Source organism: Lissotriton helveticus, chromosome 6, assembly GCF_964261635.1.
Source record: "Lissotriton helveticus chromosome 6, aLisHel1.1, whole genome shotgun sequence".
Lineage (NCBI taxonomy): Eukaryota > Metazoa > Chordata > Amphibia > Caudata > Salamandridae > Lissotriton > Lissotriton helveticus.
In genome coordinates, this window is record NC_136067.1 from 1053371695 (window position 1) to 1053390846 (window position 19152).

Below are 19152 nucleotides of genomic sequence, written 5' to 3' on the forward strand. Positions count from 1 at the left end.
ATCAGCTCGACTCTCAGACAGCCTCAGGCACCTCTATGCAGCACTGAGCTCGACGATCCACAATTTCTTCTTCGTTATCCAGCTCAAAGCAATTCTTTAGCCTGTGTTCTTCCCTTCGTTGCCATTATAATAAAGGTAATCTGGCTCAAGAAAGCAAGTATAAGAATTATAACAAGTTTATTAGAGCTCCCTTTTCAGCTGCATACTTCTTTTAATCCTAGCTGTAACTGCCCTGTAATTCCTTGAAAAACCCTTTTCCTTCCATCCTATAATGTTCTCTCTTACAATTCCACGTGACATCACAGTCACCACACATCACATCATCACAGCATAGCCAAGAGCTGATTCGACTGTTATAACTCATCTCAATTCACTCTCCTCCAAAAGGTAATAGCCATATACAAGGTTTGCAAATTGTTGATGAACAAAAGCTACACCTTTGGGAAGAGTACACCTAGTCCTTGGTATAAGCCACTGTCAACTTTCAGGTGCTATTCATTGTCAAAAATGCCTAACAACCTAAGCAAGACATGGTCTGTCTATGAAATGCCTTTGATGGAGCGTGAGCACTGCAGTAAAACAATGATGCCCCCACACCACCCCATTTGGGGGTGAGGGGCCTGCAGTGTTTGACAACAGAGCCCCAGCCGCTGGATTGTCATCTCCTATATATTTACAGTCATGTTTTTACTTCTAAACATTATAAGGTTATCCAGCGAACACTGGAAGACATGTTTGTGAATTGCAAATCATGTTCATTGATAAGAATCCCAATATGATTGCTACCTACCTTGAGAGGAAAGGCATGGGCTCCCGGTAAATACTGTGGTAAAGGAGATACAAACAATAAAATGAAGGAACACGTAAACACCTCTGTTTAAGGTCGGGCTTTCAAAGGGGTCTTTTTGGAGGGTTTGTTATTCATACCAACTTGCACCTGAACCCAGTCTCCAGAGAGTATTAGTTTGACAATTGCAAGATGACTCTCTGGAACACACTTGAGCGTCCATCTTATCATATAATATGCACCTGCCCACACGCAGTTGAGAAGTCCACTGTAACGTAAATGACCTGTGACCGTAATAGTGTCCATGCCAAATAAATACTGCAAGAAGAAACTGATCTTTGGTGTTGAAACCTGGTCTGAATTCCATTCCTCAATTTGAATAAGTACCAGTTTTTACAAACATTTTAACAGTACAGTGTAGTATCACTATTACCCTGCAACATGCCATATCTGACCTAGTACTGGTCTTTGGCTTTATACTTGAACCCCCCCTCGAATTCTGGTATCTGTATTTAAGATTTCAGATATGTTAACCATTATTTAGGTTTAAAAGATATCATGGGTGCATTATTTTGTCTGTACTGGATGTCTGACTATGTTTTAACAATTCACAAATTGTTTTGATGTCAGAGACAGAAATTAGTTGAAGCAAGCCATTGCCTGTGAGACACTTTGTCAACCTTCCTCAAGCTCCGAGCCCACGGGTGTCGGGTAAGCTAGCTAACTCTGTTCACCCACACCCAGAAGAATCTAGAATGTCTTATTTTCAGGACCACTGTGCAAGCAATGGGCCTCTCACACTTAGATGGAGTAGGGGTTGTGCTGTACTCTCTGGTCTACCCAACAATTCTCCTAGACCAGTAATGTGCCTGGAACACTGCACCAGGCACAGGTTTCCATATTTGCAGTTGAAAAAACCATGTGACATGTCCTAAGAGTCCTATTACTCCTGTGCAGAATTCTACACATTTGAGAATTCCACACAGGGAAAATGGAGCCTTTTGTGGAAATGCACATTTGGTTTTTCTGTGCAGGAAAACATTTTTCCCTGTTCTCCAGGACATCTCAGGTTTATCTGTTACCCTTCTTATTCTGGAAGGGGTGTTACTCCAGCTCTCAGCTGGAGTAAAATTCCTACCATTTGCATGGTGGGTAGAAAGAGGTCGAATAGATGTTGAGGAATGCCCACTAATGTACAATTGTGAGCATCCCTTAACCTCCAAGGCAAACTATGCTTTTGAATGCCCACCTCTGGTTTCCTGAATTGGATTTACATATATTTTTGTGGAAGAAAAATAGACAGTGGCATAAATTCCTGGCAGCTTGTAAATAGAGCCTTAAATATACGTTTAATGTTAAAAATGCCTTAATGAATAGGGCCCATGATGGATTAAACATTGCTAATTGTGCATCCTCTTCTTTGCCTGGAGGCTACTTTCAGTATGTTCCAATTAGTCTCTGTTCTTTAATGTTATTTGTGGCTATTTCATCTAGTCTGATGGGAGTAGGGTGCCTTACTGTGATTGCCGGTGTGCTCAATGCCATTATCTCTTCAAGCATGGACAGTCCTACCTAAAAAGATAGCTTGGCATATTCTTAACTGAATCACTAAATAGAGATGATATAGCACCAAACATAGTTACACTCTTTTTTTCAATGAGAACCTTTCTTCCAGTTGTTCTATCACTTGTTTGCAATGCAGAGAGGAAAAAACAAAAACAAATCTTGTGAGCTCAAAGTCCTACAATAAATAGCTTAAAGAAAAGGAACATGAAAAAAAAAAAAACATGAGTGCAAGGGATCATAATCTCTTAGGATGGCAGTGGAAAAGCTGAAGCCCTTCGCTTGTGACATGGTGTCTTTTGAACCAGGAACATCTAGGGCCCAATTCACAAAGGTACTTAAATGTAGTAAAATTACGATTACGGAGTCTCTGCACTCGTGGCATAGTCTCCACAATCAGGACGGAATCTCTGCACTCATCACTGCAGTGCAGAGAATCTGCCTGAGTGCGGAAATTCCGCCCAGGTGCAGAGACTCTGCAACAAGTTTAGGGACTCCGCACTGGTAACTACCCATAAGTACCTTCATGAATTGGGCCCCTGCTACTTATTTCAGGCATCATGGACAAGTGTGAACAGCAGGACTTGCATTGGTTGTGCATGTAGCGGTCAATAGATTTGGGAGCAGGCATATTCTCAGACCAGGGGATAGCTTCTACAGCATTCAAGAGTCCCAGGGGATGAGCCAAAAAGTGTACTTGTCTTAAACAGCTGCAGTAAAAGAGTCACCTTATATTTATTGAAGGAGGAAGCTTATGTACCTGCAGTATGGAGATGAAGAATGAGTGTCCCTAGTGACAGATGAGGGGAAGGCTTCACCTGTGGAGATGGGTGAGATCTTTACCTTAAAGTACCTATGGTGAGTTGGGTATACCATGTACTACTGCATCTTCTTGACACCCCAATACTCCATTCAGTGAGTTCACACAGTGTAGTGAGTCATTCTGGTGGTAAACTTGGGAGGCTGAGGACAATCTTACCCTTACCCCATTTCATGAGATCCTGGATCCCTCTTTTATGGACCACAGCCTGAGGACTGCCACCCCTACCCCGATTAACACACACAGGACCACTGCTCCTCCAACCCCTGGCATCGCCAACTCACCCACATTGCCACGGCCTGACCAGACTTGGGCCAATAATCACGGTGCATCTGTTAGCCCTCATTCCGACCACCACTCCAGCACTTCCCCCACTCCCACTAGCCCTTGCCCTTATAACTCCCTCACGGTACAGCGGGCTTGCCCACTCTCCAACAGGAACTCATCTAACCTCCCTTCCTCTAACCTCCCCTACATTGCCCACCCGCATCGCGCACTCTTACATCGGATAGGGAACTTACCATCAGTGGTCCTTCCACACCCCCCCAGTTCACCTGCCTTGATCCCCCCTCCCATTTGTCCCACCCGCCTATACCCCTTCTCATGCCCCATAACTCACACTCTGATCCTGCGTCTGAGCTCAAGAAAATAAGCCATGAACTGCATTCTCTCAAATCGGTCATCCTCAAACTCATTAAGGCCACTGAAGAGCTAGCCCTTGATCTATCCCCCCCCCAACATGGCCACAATTGAGTTCCCCCATTTCACTGCCTCCTTGACAACACATGAGAGCCCACTATTGACCCACCCGAAACCCCATGCCCCTTACTAGAACACCACCCCGACCCTACTGCCCCTTCTAGATCTACCAGATCCATAAATCCTTATTCAGAACCTGATATTCTCTCCTTCCTCCTTGAATACACCTCACCATACTCAGAAGCTGATATTCTCTCCCTCCTCAAGTACTCCTCTCCTCCCTCTGCCAGCCCAGTCCATGCTAAGTCCTCACAAACAGCCCCACTTAATTCAACAAACTCGTCACTTCCTAAACATGGGAATGCGGAACCCATCCTAACCATCACGTCACCTAATGCACCTAACTTGTCACTCCCTAAACATGGGAATGCTGTTTCCATCCAAACCATCACACCCAACCCCCATAGAGCACCCAGTATCAACGCCAATTCCTCAAACATCAATAACCTCCTGCAGATCCCCACTACACAACCTGCGCTCACAAACACCTTGCACAAACCACACCTGAAAAGCATGTTACTTAATGCAGATCAGCGGTGAAACATGCCACAGACCTTGCAGCTCTCCTACTTGCCCAAGATCTAGACCTCCTTATTCTCACAGAAACCTGGCTCAACGACTCCTCTGGCCCTAGCCTTGACTTACTAGTCCCTCCTAGTCGCACAATTATCAGACTCGACAGATTTAAGAAAGAGGGAGGGGACATAGCCTGTATCTTCTGCAACTCTCTCACAGCAAAACAGTCCCCCTCAGCTACTCTCTCCTCCTGTGAATACCCATGCATAGATATCTCTAGCACACACAGACCATTATGCAGCCTTCACATCTTCTATGTGTGAAGAAACAAGGACCCCCTGATAAGGAATAAGGTTCTTGGGTCAGGGCAATTAATTTGTGAAAAGTAAAACACCCATTCAACATATAAATACTGGCATAGTTCAGGTAACAAAAAACGGGATGAATAAAAATGAAAAAATAGAAATAGCACACTAAATTAGCACAGAGAATTCAATTTAATAACTTGTATAAAAATATCACAAAATGATTCAATTATATATTGATTAAAAAACAGTAAAAGAGTTACTTTCAGTGATTAAATTGTCAAATACATATTATTTAAATAATATAATGAAGAGATGGTTCACATCTTCTATCACCCCCAGATGATAACATCCATCTAATCGAAGAAGTTATGAAAACCATCTCCTCCAACCTTGCCTGTCACTCCCCCCAGATCTTCCTTGGTGACTTCATTCTCCACTGGAATGACCCGCACGATCAGTCGGTTACATCCCTCAAAAACTTCCTAACCGACCTATCGCTGACCCAATTCTGCGGCAACCCCACTCACAACTGAGGCTCCACACTGGATCTCATCATCGCCAACCTCAGCTCTACATTCATCTCAACTCCATTCTCCCCTGTGACTGGTCTGACCATCATTTTATCAACTTTCTAATACTTGAAAGCTGGATCCACAGAACTGCTCAACCAGTGAAACTAAAACAGTGGAAAAGACCGCCCCATTACAAAAGCGTCAGTGAGCTCATACAGCGATGCAATCTCTCCCTTCCGCCCCCTGCTAACATGTCTGACGTTCACAACCTCACTGAACACTATAACATCACCATGCTATCTGTTTTGAATGATAAGGCCCGCTTCATCTAAAAAGAATTCCCATAAAAGACTCCAAGCTGTGGTTCAATGACAGTCTAAATGCTGACAGATGCAGTCTTAGACTAGCTGAACGTAAGTGGAGTTCCTCTCCCTCCACGGATCTTGTAATAGCTCTAAGAATCAAAAGAAGTACATACAACAAACGCTTTAGGATGGCGAAAGCCAACTTCTTCAAACAACAACTTGACAGAGCTAAAAATTGCCAGAAACAACTTTTTGAACTCATTAAATCTCAATCCAACAACATCTCTTCCCAATATCAGCACCCGCCTCTCCCACAACCAAACTTTGATTCGGTTGCTAAATTCTTCCCCGAAAAAATGGAAAAATCTAATCAGACCTAAGGTATGCTGCACTCACTCTCTCTCACTCTCCTGACGCCTCTGACTCCACTCCCCTGACCTCAACTCTTGATCTTCTACTCAAAAACAAGGCCTCTTGGAGTCACTTCACTCCCCTCAATGTCACTACCATCCGCAATACACTCTCGACCCTTAAACCCTCAAATCACTTCAATGACCCCCTTCCCCCCAACTTCTTTAAAGAAATGATTGGCTCGCTAGCGCCACTCTGGTCAAAGATCATCAACGCCTCGCTTCTGCAAGGTGATATCCCGGACTGCTTGAAGGAGGACCGTGTTCTCCTCATTCTCAAAAAACCCTCTGCTGACCCTGTTGACTTGAACAATCACTAACCTACCTACCCTGGCAGAACTTCTGGAGAAATGTGTTCATGAACAACTACGCAAACACATTGAGCAATTCCAGCTTCTCGTCTTATTCCAACCGGGCTTCCGCACTGGACACAGCACAGAAATGGCAATCACTCACATTGTGGATGAAGCGCTCACTTTACTCGACCAAATGAAGCCTGCCTCTTCATTCTGCTCGATCTCTCTTCGGCTTTTGACACTGTCAAACATGACAATCTACTCCCTCCTGGAACGCAGGATGGGGCTCTCAGGCACGGTCCTTAAAGGGTTTTCCTACTTCCTCAGCAACAGAACATAGATTCAAACCCAACCCGTCTCTCTCCAACCCAAGCCCATGCACACTTTGTGTTCCCCCCAGTATCCTCACTCTCCCCCACACGCTTTAACCTTTTCCTTGAACCACTGACTTTAATTCTTAAAGCCTCCAACATCCAACATCTCATGTACATGGGCGACACCCAACTCTACATGAAAATCTTCTCCCCCGAAGACATCAGCTCCCTCAATGGAACCCTTCTCAAAACCCTCAACTGGCTCACCTCCAACCATCTCAATACGGAATTCCTCCTCATTGCACCCGCTAGTCAAACATCCACGGTTGTGAAATTCCTCTGTAACCTCACAGCACTCAACCGCACACCTCACATTGTGACCCCACTAAATCACTGGGAGTTGTGCTTGACAAAAACCTGGGGGGGGGGGGGGGGAACAAAAACCTAAACATGCAAGACCACATCAGATCTTCGACCAAAGGAGCTAACTTCCAACGCTGCAGCCTAAGAACTCTCAAACCCTTCCTTCCCCATGATCACTGTAAATTGGCGGTGCAAGCACTTATCATCTCCATATTTGAATACGGCAGTGCAACTCTTTGCGGTTTGCCAAAACTCAGTTTAGCACCTATCCGAGCATCTCTAAATGTTGCTACTAGAGTCATCACGGGCTCCAAGTAGAACAACCACATCACCCCGGACCTAAAATCTCTCAATTGGCTTCCCTTTGAAGCAAGGATACAACTAAAGATCGCTTGTATGACCCATAGGGCACTACACTTCAACACCCCACTCTACCTGACAAACAAGCTGGAGCTCTCTGGTAGCTCCCGGTCCACAAGGAGCACTGACACTGCTGCTCAAGCTCAAGAAATGTAATAAGCTTAAAACATACAATTGTTCATTCTCTGACATCGCCCCGAGAATATGGAACCCCCTCCCTGCGGAAACAAGACTGATTCCCTCTACACTTGCCTTCAAAAGGGAAGTCAAAAAACCTCTAATGAACAGTGCGTTGAACTAGATGTTGTGCTCCTCTTGCTGCTAAGTTACTGCATTCTGTCTTGTTTGTTCTTGTTGTTTATTGCCCTACGTATGGGTCTCTCCCAACCTGCTTCCTTTGTTCTCCTCAATTTCATCCTGCACCTGCTGTCTTTTGTCCCACTGTTTCCCTTATTTCTCTCCCCTAGCTGTTTCTTTGTTGACTTAAACCATATGTAGAGCGATCTGATACCCTTCAGGGTCATGTTTGCGCTATACAAAACTTTAAATGAATCAATCTTTGCTGCCAGTATGTGATAATTTGTATTTTTATAATTTTCTAGCAAGACAATGGGTTAATAACAGTATATGTTACGTGTGCTAGAGTTCTCAGTTGTTGGCTTATCTTTTGGGGAACGATTCCCGCTCTTCCTCACAATCATCGAGAATTGGCATACCAGGAAAAGGAATCGATAGGAGTGGATGACTAGGAATAAGTCTAATCTGAATTGTTGAAAGTGTCAGCAATGGTGAAAAACACCTGACCCTAGCAAGACAGCAGACTTGGAGAGTCCAGGACTGAGAAGTGTTGATGTGACTCACTTCCCCACCCTACAGTGAATCAAACGATTAGGGGTAATATCCGGTGAAATTGTACAAAACGGTATAAAATGGTGCCAAGAATGTGTGATTCCATGTTTCAACAGGAGTATGAGTGGAATATTGAGAATGGTAGGTGAATGTGTCATGAGGGCAAGGAGAGAATGTTCTAGATCAAGTGGAGCAGGAGTTGCAAGGGAATTGGTGTAGTGGTTGGCTGTACTATGTGAGGCTCCTGTTTGAACAGGCATGTTGTTATGTAACAGCTTCAACCTGCTCACTGTGTTTGGGATTTTCTTCCATCTGACAGCATGAACATTTTAGGTTACAGAACAAATGAGGTTGCATACTGAAGAGCATATTGATTTGTGACTTGCAATGTATGTTTATTATACACAATGTTCTAAAAATCTACCGGGAGGTACCCTCAAATCCAATAGGGGATAGGGGAACCTCTTATACACAATGGCAACTTGTGGCAAAAGGAGTAATTGATTGTTCGTTTCTGTGTTATGCTTCTAATATATTTTTTATTTTATATCAGTGTACACTATTAACTTTTATTTGATCTGTTTTCTATGCAAATGAAAGATTTTAAATGGAATGTAGTAGCCTGTTATGTTTGTACATTTGGAAAGCTAACTATTGACTTCTTGTTTCAATTTGACAGGTGATGGAGAGCTGGACTTCTGTAGCAAAGATGGAGATTATACTGAATGTATGGAAACCACTTCATCTTGCAAAACACATCCAATACAAGTCAACATGGATATGTGCCAAAATTCTGATACAACAGACAGATGTTTGAGAGAAGTTCAGTTTGAAAATAATTGGGAATTTGAAAGACAGGACACTATTCACTGTGAAACGGCTTTCAGTAATGCATCACATTCAAATGTACATCCAGAAATTGTGCAATTAGTGACATCTGCCAAATGCAGTGAACAAAGTCATGGTGTTGTTAGGAATGCCAAGTTCTGTACCAATCTTTCAGACCCAAAACAAAGCCAGAGACCGTATGCCTGCATTGAGTGCAATAAAAACTTCAGCCAAAAAGGAGAGCTTAATAGGCATAACAGAACACATACAGGTGTGAGGCCATATGCATGCACTGAATGTGAAAAGAGATTCTTTCAAAAGGGAGATCTTACCACCCACATAAGAACACATACTGGTGAAAAACCATATACATGCACTGAATGTCATAAAAGCTTTAATCGGAAAGGTAATCTTAATGAACACCGAATATTGATACATTGTGGTGTTAGACCGTATAAATGCACAGAATGTGGAAAGAGCTTCAATCGAAAAGGCCGTCTTCTTAAGCACAGAATAATACATACTGGCGGTTTCATTAATGGTATTGAATACAATTCAAGCCATAACTTAGCATGACATCTTGGACTTATCCTTCAAGTTTGGAATAAGGTTAAGCGTATGAAAACAATCAAGGTAATTGTTCATCAGTGACCAATTAACCTAAACATGCAGTGCATTCCAAGTCTGTGCACCCCAAAAGCAGGAGGTTGCTTCACGCATCTTTGATCATTAGTGGGACGAGCATTATTAAAATGTAAATTTTTACAAAAATTGAACTGTGAAAAAACATTTAAGCGACTTTGATCATCAAAGCTATTTAAGCTTTTCATGGGATCACATTCATAGTTAAGCAGTTATACTAAAATTGTAACTAAGCAAATTGTGTAATACCACCCTCAACGAGACAGAACACTAAAAAGGAAATCTCAACTGCAGAGGCTACAGATGTATTGCTAAATGAAGTGCACCACTAGTGATTAACGCTCATCCATACAGAATCCATCAGCTGTGGTTATGAAATGAAAGAGAGAGGTGAGAGATGAGATCTCGGAAAGTGAAATCTGTACCAAGTCTATTTGGTTTTCAAACAGTGAACTGAACCCACAAGTAAATCTCATCACAAAAGAAGCAACAAAGAAAACATTGATAATTATATGAAAACATGCTTATATAAATGTGCTTAGGTCATAGGTATCTAAAGGTGTTTCGTGCTCGTACTGCCTGCACAGAAAGAAAGTTTGAAAAAACAAACAGAAAGATGCAGATTCTGCAATTTGTAACTGGAAACAGTATCTCCTCATTTCTGGATGTAATGTGCTCAGAGCATGGTAGTTCACACACACACACACCAGATTAGGCTGGTCTGGAAGATCCAAGAACAATTGCCGAAACATTTAACTTTACAACCAGATGGACACTAGAACCACAAGCCTAAAACCCTCACGGAACACAATAAAGTTATAATCCTGCAAAATATTCCAGTTCAGCTAATCGATTGGTAATTTTAATCAGGTAAAATCATTTTTAAAAATCATTAGACAAAACATATATATCTGGAGACACCAGCAAAATATGGCACAATAACCTGCACAATTCTAAATAATTGTAAGTGAAATGGAATATGAACTCTCACATGCATACCAACATATAGCACCCCCAGACGAAACACCATGCAAACTTGAGAATGATGGATCATTTTTGGTGGTATTTTTCTCAGTATGCAGCTCCCAAAAGCATACTGACAGTGAATCTAAAAGAATGCACAACATTAACCCTAAATGTCAGTTACTTTCTTGGCATTACTAAAAAATCTAAAAATGCAGTGAATAAGAGGACTTTCTTTTTACACAAGGAAGTATATGAAAAAGGAACACTTTGTGTATGTATGCTAAGGAATAATACTATTGTTAAAAACTATAAAACAAAAAAAGCGAGAAAGTCAACATACAGTGGTAGTCAATGACACTTGGCGAGATTATATGATTGTTTCGGATATGGCAATGTGCCATTCTTCAAAGAGCAGTAATCGGGCATCTGTCACAACAAACTGATTAATGCAGTAAATACCCCTGTCAAGTTACTGTAAAATATCACACTTTACAAAATGTGAAATATCAGATAATGATCGATTTCATGATTACTTTACGTGCAGAATAGAACTTCTACAATCATGGTATTTATGTTCCTACATTTCCAACTGTATTTTCACTCATCTTGATGGTATTTATCTATATTTATTTTGTGTTCTGTGTAAAAATGAAGCTTCAACTAGTATGCTTCTATGTTGATTTAACCCATAAATGTGCACTCACACATAAGTGCTTGCAGTTAGTTAGCGATATAAGAACCTGTATACAACAGTACTCATCTGAGGATATTTCAAGCAGGTGTGCATATCTGCAGCTATTTCGGCTTCATAAGGGAATCTCCCAAAGGAAACAGGGACCCTATTGTTTTCCATCACTGTTTTATGTATATGTTTCACCCACATCCAATGACACGTTTTTGGTATATCATGCTTTCTTTGAAATAGTAGTGGAAAAGTGGTATATTGGAACTTCGGAAATATTTATGTGTACCCTTCATCTATAACAGTTTTCAGTTATATCAGAATAGTGATGATAAAATGCTGCAATTCATCACTTGCTATTTTGATTGGAAGATTGAGTAATGTCTATTTTGCCTTAAATCTTTAAACAGACATTAGCACAATTGATCAGACGTTATTTGATACCAAACGACAACAACTGCTTAATATGTGTCAGTCAATATTTAATAGACTCCATGTTCGTTGTTAGGCAGATGTGTGTTCTTGCAAGCATCTGAAGGTGCTGGTCAGTCACACTGTACTAATATTATCTATTAAGTATTATTAAGACAAATGAATTGAACTTTTTATCAGTGTTTAAAATTTCTACTATTAGCTGACAGGAGTTCTTTATAGACCCTGTTCTCTTATTTAAAAAACTTGTAATAGTTTTCTCAATTGATTGACATATATTTCTGCTTCGAGGCGATTCATTGGGATTCTGGGCTCTGAAAGGAAAAACACATCATCTGCATGGAGTCTGGAGTTCGTCTGCTACTGTGCAATTAAGGATTTCTCAATCTATATTCATTAGGTAAATTCCCTTTCATGCTGTCAACCTGCTGACGCTCAGTGGGTCCCTACATAAGTACCAAATGACCACACTGCAGATGTAAGCCTGTTAATATCCATCTTCTATGAACATTTTCTTTCTGTAAAATAAAACACTTAGTGTAAGTGCATGTGTAATTTCCAAAGCATTTATGAAATAAAAAGGGACAGCTCTGAGAGTCTACCTAATGAGGAAGTATAAACTACCTGGACATAACATCTTCACATTACAGTTGGTCCTTTTTAGTTTGGTCTTGCGAAAGACAGCACATGCTCCGTCTGTTGCGAGGCATATTATTATCTTACAGTGGGCTTAGAGTCCATCCATTGCTAACCATTGGTTGGCTACATTGTCACAGTCATTTGTTTGCTTCTTATTCATTAGCTATGTGGGCTTTCCTTTCTCTTGTGTTTGTCTCGCTCGTGGGGCACTGACGCATTACTGTATCCTTCCGCTGCTCACTTTTTCAGGTACTACATTTGTTTAAGCACCTTACAGGAGTGCACGTGTGTTCCCACTGTCTCCCTCGTATGCTTCCTCCACCCCGCAGCGCTTTTTGTTCCTCTCTCTTGCCCATGTCCTTCTCCGCACACTGTGTAGCCTTCTCGCCTGTGTACTCAATTCCCACCAGCTCCAGGTTGCTCTCTTTTGCCTGTTTGATTCCCCCCCCCCAACTGTGCCTTATGTTGCTTCTCCCACCCATGGCCCGTATTGCTTCTGCTCATGTTGCTTCCACCCCCAGCGTTGCTTCTCGCACCCGCTTTAAAATCCAGCCTATGTTGCTTCCACCCCTCGTCACCTGTGTTGCTTCCACCTCTCCACCTTTGCCCCTAGTTAATTCCACACTACCACTTGCCCAATCTGGAACTTGGTGAAACGGGAACATTATTGGACATCAGCCAATTTGAGAATATTTCAGATGCTCCAATTCTGAATTCCCTAGCTTAAACACAATTTAATCGGAGTATGGATTTAGAACGCCCTAAAAAGACTTGATTTAGCACTTATTTTCTTTCCCATTATAGCAATAATAAAACAGGAATAGAACTCCTGCCAAAAATAAAGTAACAAAAATGTTAAATAAAATAATGTTTCCCCCGAAGCTTACACATGAAAGAAAAACATGACCACTTTAGAAACACTACTAAACTGGTCTTCCATTAAAAAAGATTCAGAGTCCTCCTGTTCCTGCCTATGAAGTGAGAAGAAAGAATTCCCTAAAGCTCACTGAAGTAAGTGTAAATCACAGCTGATCCCTCTTGCCCATCGCGGAGCTGCCTGAGAAAATTATGTAGTAACGCTCAGCAAACAATTCTGCATTGACCAATGTAGGAGTGGGACAACAGAGTTGCTGTGAAATTAGAGCCTGTTGGAGCCTCAGTTCACTGTCGCAGATGATGTCTCAAAGTGAAGCCCATTGAACTGAACTCAAACACAAATTACAAAAGCTGAACCATATGTTGTGGGAGTGCCCCCTCATACAAAAGTACTATGGGTAGTGGTTACTCATATAAATAGAAGGCCTGAAGACTGTGGTACCTGTAACATATTTGGCTTTAGTTTTCCTGCATGGGGGTAAAATTAAATATCAGAGTAGGCTGATGGATTTGATGCTCTTCTAGCCAAACACAAGCTGGCCATGCAATGGAAGGCATTAGAAGAACCATGGAAAAGTGATGTAATACGATTGGTATCACCATAGATAGAGATTTTCCATCTCAAACCTGTTAAAACGTCCAGGAGATCTTTCTCAAAAGACAGACAATAGACCCCTTTGAAGAGGTTTCCTCTCACACAAGAGTGATACTGGGAACACATTGATAATGTAATGTGATTCCTGTGGGGGCAGCCTTCAACAGGATAGGGCGATGCTAAGGTACATCAATGGATCATGGTAGGAGTGCCTTGGAAACCCATCCACCCTAACGGACCATGCATACTACCTCAGTATCATACTTGACTCTTCACTCACCATGAATCGCCAGATCAACGCTGTATCCTCCGCCTGCTTCAACACCCTACTCATACTTCGCAGGACGCTCAAGTGTATCCCCCCCCCCCGACTACAGAAAAACCGTCACCCACGCACTCATCACCATCAAGCTGGACTACCCAAATGCTCTCTATGCCAGAGTCAACAAAAAAACTCTGCAGCAAGCTCCAGACCACCCAGATCGCCGCAGCCCGACTTATCCTTGACATGCCACGACATAAACTCATCACCCATCACCTCCGCGACCTCTACTGGCTCCCCATCCAAAGAAGAATAACCTTCAAACTGCTCACACACACCTACAAAGCCCTCCACAACACTAGACCCCAATACCTCAATGACCGAATCTCCTTCCACGCCCCCAAGAGAAACCCCCGCTCAGCCGACCTCGCCTTAGCCACCGTCCCTCGTTTCAACAGGACCAGAGCAGGTGGAAGATCTTTCTCCTACCTCACAGCCAAGACCTGGAACAAACTCCCCCTTCACCTCCGACGAAGCCTAACACTGCACCAATTCAGAAAGGACCTCAAGTCCTGGCTCTTCAGATGACCCCAACGGAGCTGCTCACCTCCCACCCCCCCTTCAGCACCTTGAGACCATCACGGGTGAGTAATGTGCTCTACAAAACCCTGATTGATTGATTGACTTATATCTGATAATGTGCTTTGAATATATTGCCCAAAGAATTCTGAATTGATGTGAAATTGGGGGAGAGACTAAAATATGTAAATGTTTAATGCCATTTTCTAAGGTGAGAGGGGTAGGAGGGTACTGGATAGACTGTAAATTGTAGCAGAAAATGTTACTATGTTTTTAAAAAGGCACAAATTACTACAGATTCTGTAATATAATCTGTACTAATAACGTAATTATATAATGCATAATTACATTTTACATTGGCTACATTTTGCACATTTGCCAAAATGGAGTATAAATAAACTAGTTGACTCTAAAATAAATGTGTATACATTTGGGAATGTTCAAATCTCATGCACAAAAATATGCCTTTATAGAAGATTGTGCCAGATGCACAGCGACAGATTGTAAATAATTACTGCAAATTGTGCACTGACTGTTTGTGACTTGTCTGTGATTTTGCTACATGACTAATAATAGGTAATAATTAGCCGTGACACAACATCTATAGTCTCTGGGTTGCAAAACAACCTGCCTAATGAATGTTAATTAGGCAGGTCGGTTTTTGCGACCCAGTGACTGGACACAAACACAGGGATGGTGACCTGCAAGGAGCAGCAGACCACAATCCCTGCATTCTCAAACAGCAGATTATTTTTAAAGCAGCCCATGTTCCTTAAAGTTCTGAGTAATGTAGCGTCAAGCAAGATTAGAATGTCCAAGCAGAGGCATCTGTAGGCATGTCAAAAATGTAAACAGAGTTTGCGAATTTTCAGATTACAAGTGTAGTGTCTGATACCTGGAATCCAGTCCGCTTGGAACACTCCCATGCCACTGTAGAACCCTGCCATGCTAGCAGACATCAGTGGCAGTTGGGAGCTGGCTTATGAGATGTCCTTTCCTTTGCCTATTTGCCTCAATACATTCAGTACAACTTTCAAAGTACTAACCAGTGCTCTGAATTCTGAATTACTTCTAAGTGTGAGAAGATAATCCAGTCCTTCTTGTGTGGAATTTATAATCCTATTTATTGCCATACATTTTTAAGACTACAAGTATTAGATTGCAAAGAAAAAAAACTAAACTTGACTTCAGAAACTTGCAAACTCTCCAAATGAAGGAATAGTGTATAGTGCAATGGAAACTGCTTGTAGATGTTGGGGGAAGCGCTCGCTAGCAAAACTAAAGAGGACCTAGAAGGTGTGCTCAAGAAATGGCAAAAAGGCTGGGACACAGCAAAAAGGGAAGGTCCTCCCTAAGGGGGCTATTAAATGCCACTGCATATTAGAAATTGCCATTAGAATTAAGGGATCCAACATGTCTAGAGTTGAACAATCTCCAATTTGTGATAGAATCTCTGATTTTTCATGGATAAAACTTAAAAGATTTGTCTCTCTTTTGCCACCTCCACAAGATACTCACTAGTGAGAATCCCAAGAATTGTTACTGCTAATAAGAACTGCCTCTCTCTTGAGCAATTTAAGTTGCTTACTGCAGATGATCTGACAGGTCTGATTTCCACTACTGCATCCTTTTACAGCTAGCTTGAAGAAGGGCTCTGTGATTTTACCTTGTGTCCTCCCCGATTTATGTAATAAATTCATTTGGAAGGGAACAGTTGCCGGTGACTGAAAGACGGCCTCGTGTTACTGCTGCTAAAGAAGCCTACATCTGATTCTGAAAACCCAAGTAATTACAGACCCATTTCTATACTGTCCTCACCATTAAAGATTATGGAAAAGACGGTCAGTCAACAGGTGTCTTCCCTTGTGGCAGCCAACAATATTTTGGACATTGCTTATCAGGTTTCCGAGCATCATATACCACAGAAAAGTCTTTGCTCTCAGTCCTGGATGATCTCTGTATCTTGGCGGAAGCCTCTCTTCCGGTGTTATTAGATAGGTTAGCTGCATTTTATATGATTTTCAACAAACGGCTACTTATCAGACTGAGAGAAGCTGGCATAACAGGTGTCACACAAGAATAGTTAATCTCTTGGTATATCGATCACATGCACTTTATCTAACTTCTTTCTAGTCTGAATTTAAAAATCTGATCTGTGTTGTTCCTCAGGGCTCGTCACTCAGCTCCACTCTGCTCAACTTACTTATGCAACCTCTAGCATCCCTTATTCACTTATTTGGAATTAGATTTATGAATCATGCTGAGGATACCAAACTGTTCATTGCCCTGGACAAGGATAGTCCTGATGCACTACCGTTTTTTTTTATCAATGTATGCTGGCTGTGAAGGGTTGGCTATCAGACAATTGCTTGAAGTTCAGTTCAGACAAAACATAACTACTAATTATTTCAACGTCATGTGGGTCGGGTTTACTACCTACAAGTTTCTGACCTCTTGAATTTGGCCCTTCCCCGAGCCGGTGTCATTGGTTCGAAACCTGAGTTATCAGTTTGACTCTCCACTTTCATTAACCAAGCAGGTGAATCAGTTTTCAGCCGCTTGCTGCCTACACTTAAGACTTTTGGGAAAGGTTCTACCATATTTGTCAACTACAACACGGCCACTGGAGGTTCAAGCATTTATACTGAGCAGGTTGTATTATTACAACCTGGGCACCACTTCTAAGAATATGAAGCCTCTGCAGACAATCCAAAACATGGCGGGCAAATTGGCTCTGAATCTACCTTGGAAGGCTTCAGCATCTGCGGCTCTTAAGGCCTTTAACTTGATACTGATGGCTAAGATTGACACCTTTAAGGCGTCTTTCTGGTATTTAAAGCATTCCACCCTTCCTAACCGTTGAATGTAAAGCATACATTTCAGCATTACCAGCCTTGCGGAATCTTGAGGTTGTCTGATCGTTATCTGCTCAGAGTTCCCAAATTCAAATTCAAAAGGGGTTGTAGCTTCTAGGGCCTGCAACTGCACTCAAACTCTCAATTCCTAACCTTTCAGGAAAACGTTAAAAAGCAAGTTCTTCATTAACTGGTTTGTAGATGCTGTACTTTCTGGTCTTAATTCCCATCTCCCTTCCCATAACTCTACAATGCCTTTCAAGACATCAGCTCCTGCACTTAATTTTTTTACATTAATGAGATGGGGTAGCCCCAGGCTGAAAATCTCCAAGCCTGACCCCGAAAAGGACACATTTTTAAGGAAGCAACAGCTCATGTACTAATCCATCCTTAAAAACTATGACTCCCTCATTGGAGAATTCTCTTATGGGTAGAGAAACTAGCAGGTATGCAGATTCAGAAGGTGCATTGGGACTAAGAAAAAGAGTGAAAGATGGCGCTAAGAAACACTGTTTGATTTCTAAAACCTCCATGCCTAGAAGAAAGATTACTCAAGAGGCAATATTAGGCCTCATAAAAGAATGAATACAAAAATCAACAGACTGAGAAGCGAAGAATGAGGGCTTTGTCTATGTTAGTGGTGGAGGGTAAACAAAAAGTTGCAGAGCTGACAAAAACAAATCTAGGTTCTCTGTAAGTGATTGTAGTTGCTATCAACTATGAGTGTACAGATATGTGGTGAGAGTACTCCATGTTTACAATATTAAACTGTAGCAATGCAATGATTGATTTAAATAACATAACATGCATATCAGTAGAGTAAGAACTTACTCCCATGGGTCTCTTGGTGGAATAGACATATAACAGATGTTTATTGTTAATAAACTGTTGTATCTTGATTTGCCTGTTCTTTGTGTGTCCTTGCAGCACTATGAGTATTATGCTGCATGAAATGTTTCTATAGCTCTTTGGTGTTGCTCTGACAGTTACATTAGTTGAGAGCAGATGTTTAGGAAGGAAGTTCATTCATCCAGGTGGGGTATTCTATAAATATATATGTTTGAAATTGGGTTTCTGGTTGACAGAGCTATGCACCCAGTCGAAGCAGGAACATCAATCATGGTCAGGGTAAGTCGCCACACACCCTAAATTAACCTGTGCTCACCCTCTGGTAGATTGGCATAGCACAGTCAGGCTTTACTTAAGAGGCAATGTGTTAAGAATTTGTGCAACACTTCAAACAGTAACATAATGAAAACACCACAAAAAGACTCCACACCAGGTGAGTAGCATAGAACTCAATTCTATAAATAAAACAAGACCACAATGACAAATATCCAAGAAGTAGAAGTTGAGGTATGAGTTTTTAAAGAATAAACTGAAAAATAGCGCTCAGAAGAAATAAGCGCTTAAGTGGGATATCTGGTCACGCCGGACCAGGGCAAAGTCAAAAGCACAGTTCGACTGCGATGGAGTGTGAGCTGGATACAGGGACCCACTTTGGCCTGCAGAACAAAGGTACCTTGATCCAAACTGTATCGACGATGAAGACACGAGGTGCAGCCGAAGTGATGCTTCAGTGTCGAGCCACGCAGTGGAGGAGATGCGTCATTTTCTCCACGCGACTGCAGCAA

General features: G+C 41.9%; 1 protein-coding gene across 4 annotated transcripts in view; it reads left to right on the top strand.

The window, feature by feature from the left end:
• The window catches only part of LOC144763251 (uncharacterized), a 136278-nt gene extending 125016 nt beyond the window's left edge, over nucleotides 1–11262 (top strand). For all 4 annotated transcript variants that reach the window (XM_078648686.1, XM_078648687.1, XM_078648688.1 and 1 more), the window contains one exon: nucleotides 8842–11262. In XM_078648686.1, coding sequence (XP_078504812.1) covers nucleotides 8842–9566 — 725 coding nt within the window. In that variant the 3' untranslated portion in view covers nucleotides 9567–11262. The remainder of the gene's footprint in view (nucleotides 1–8841) is intronic.
• The last annotated feature ends 7890 nt before the right edge of the window (nucleotides 11263–19152 follow it).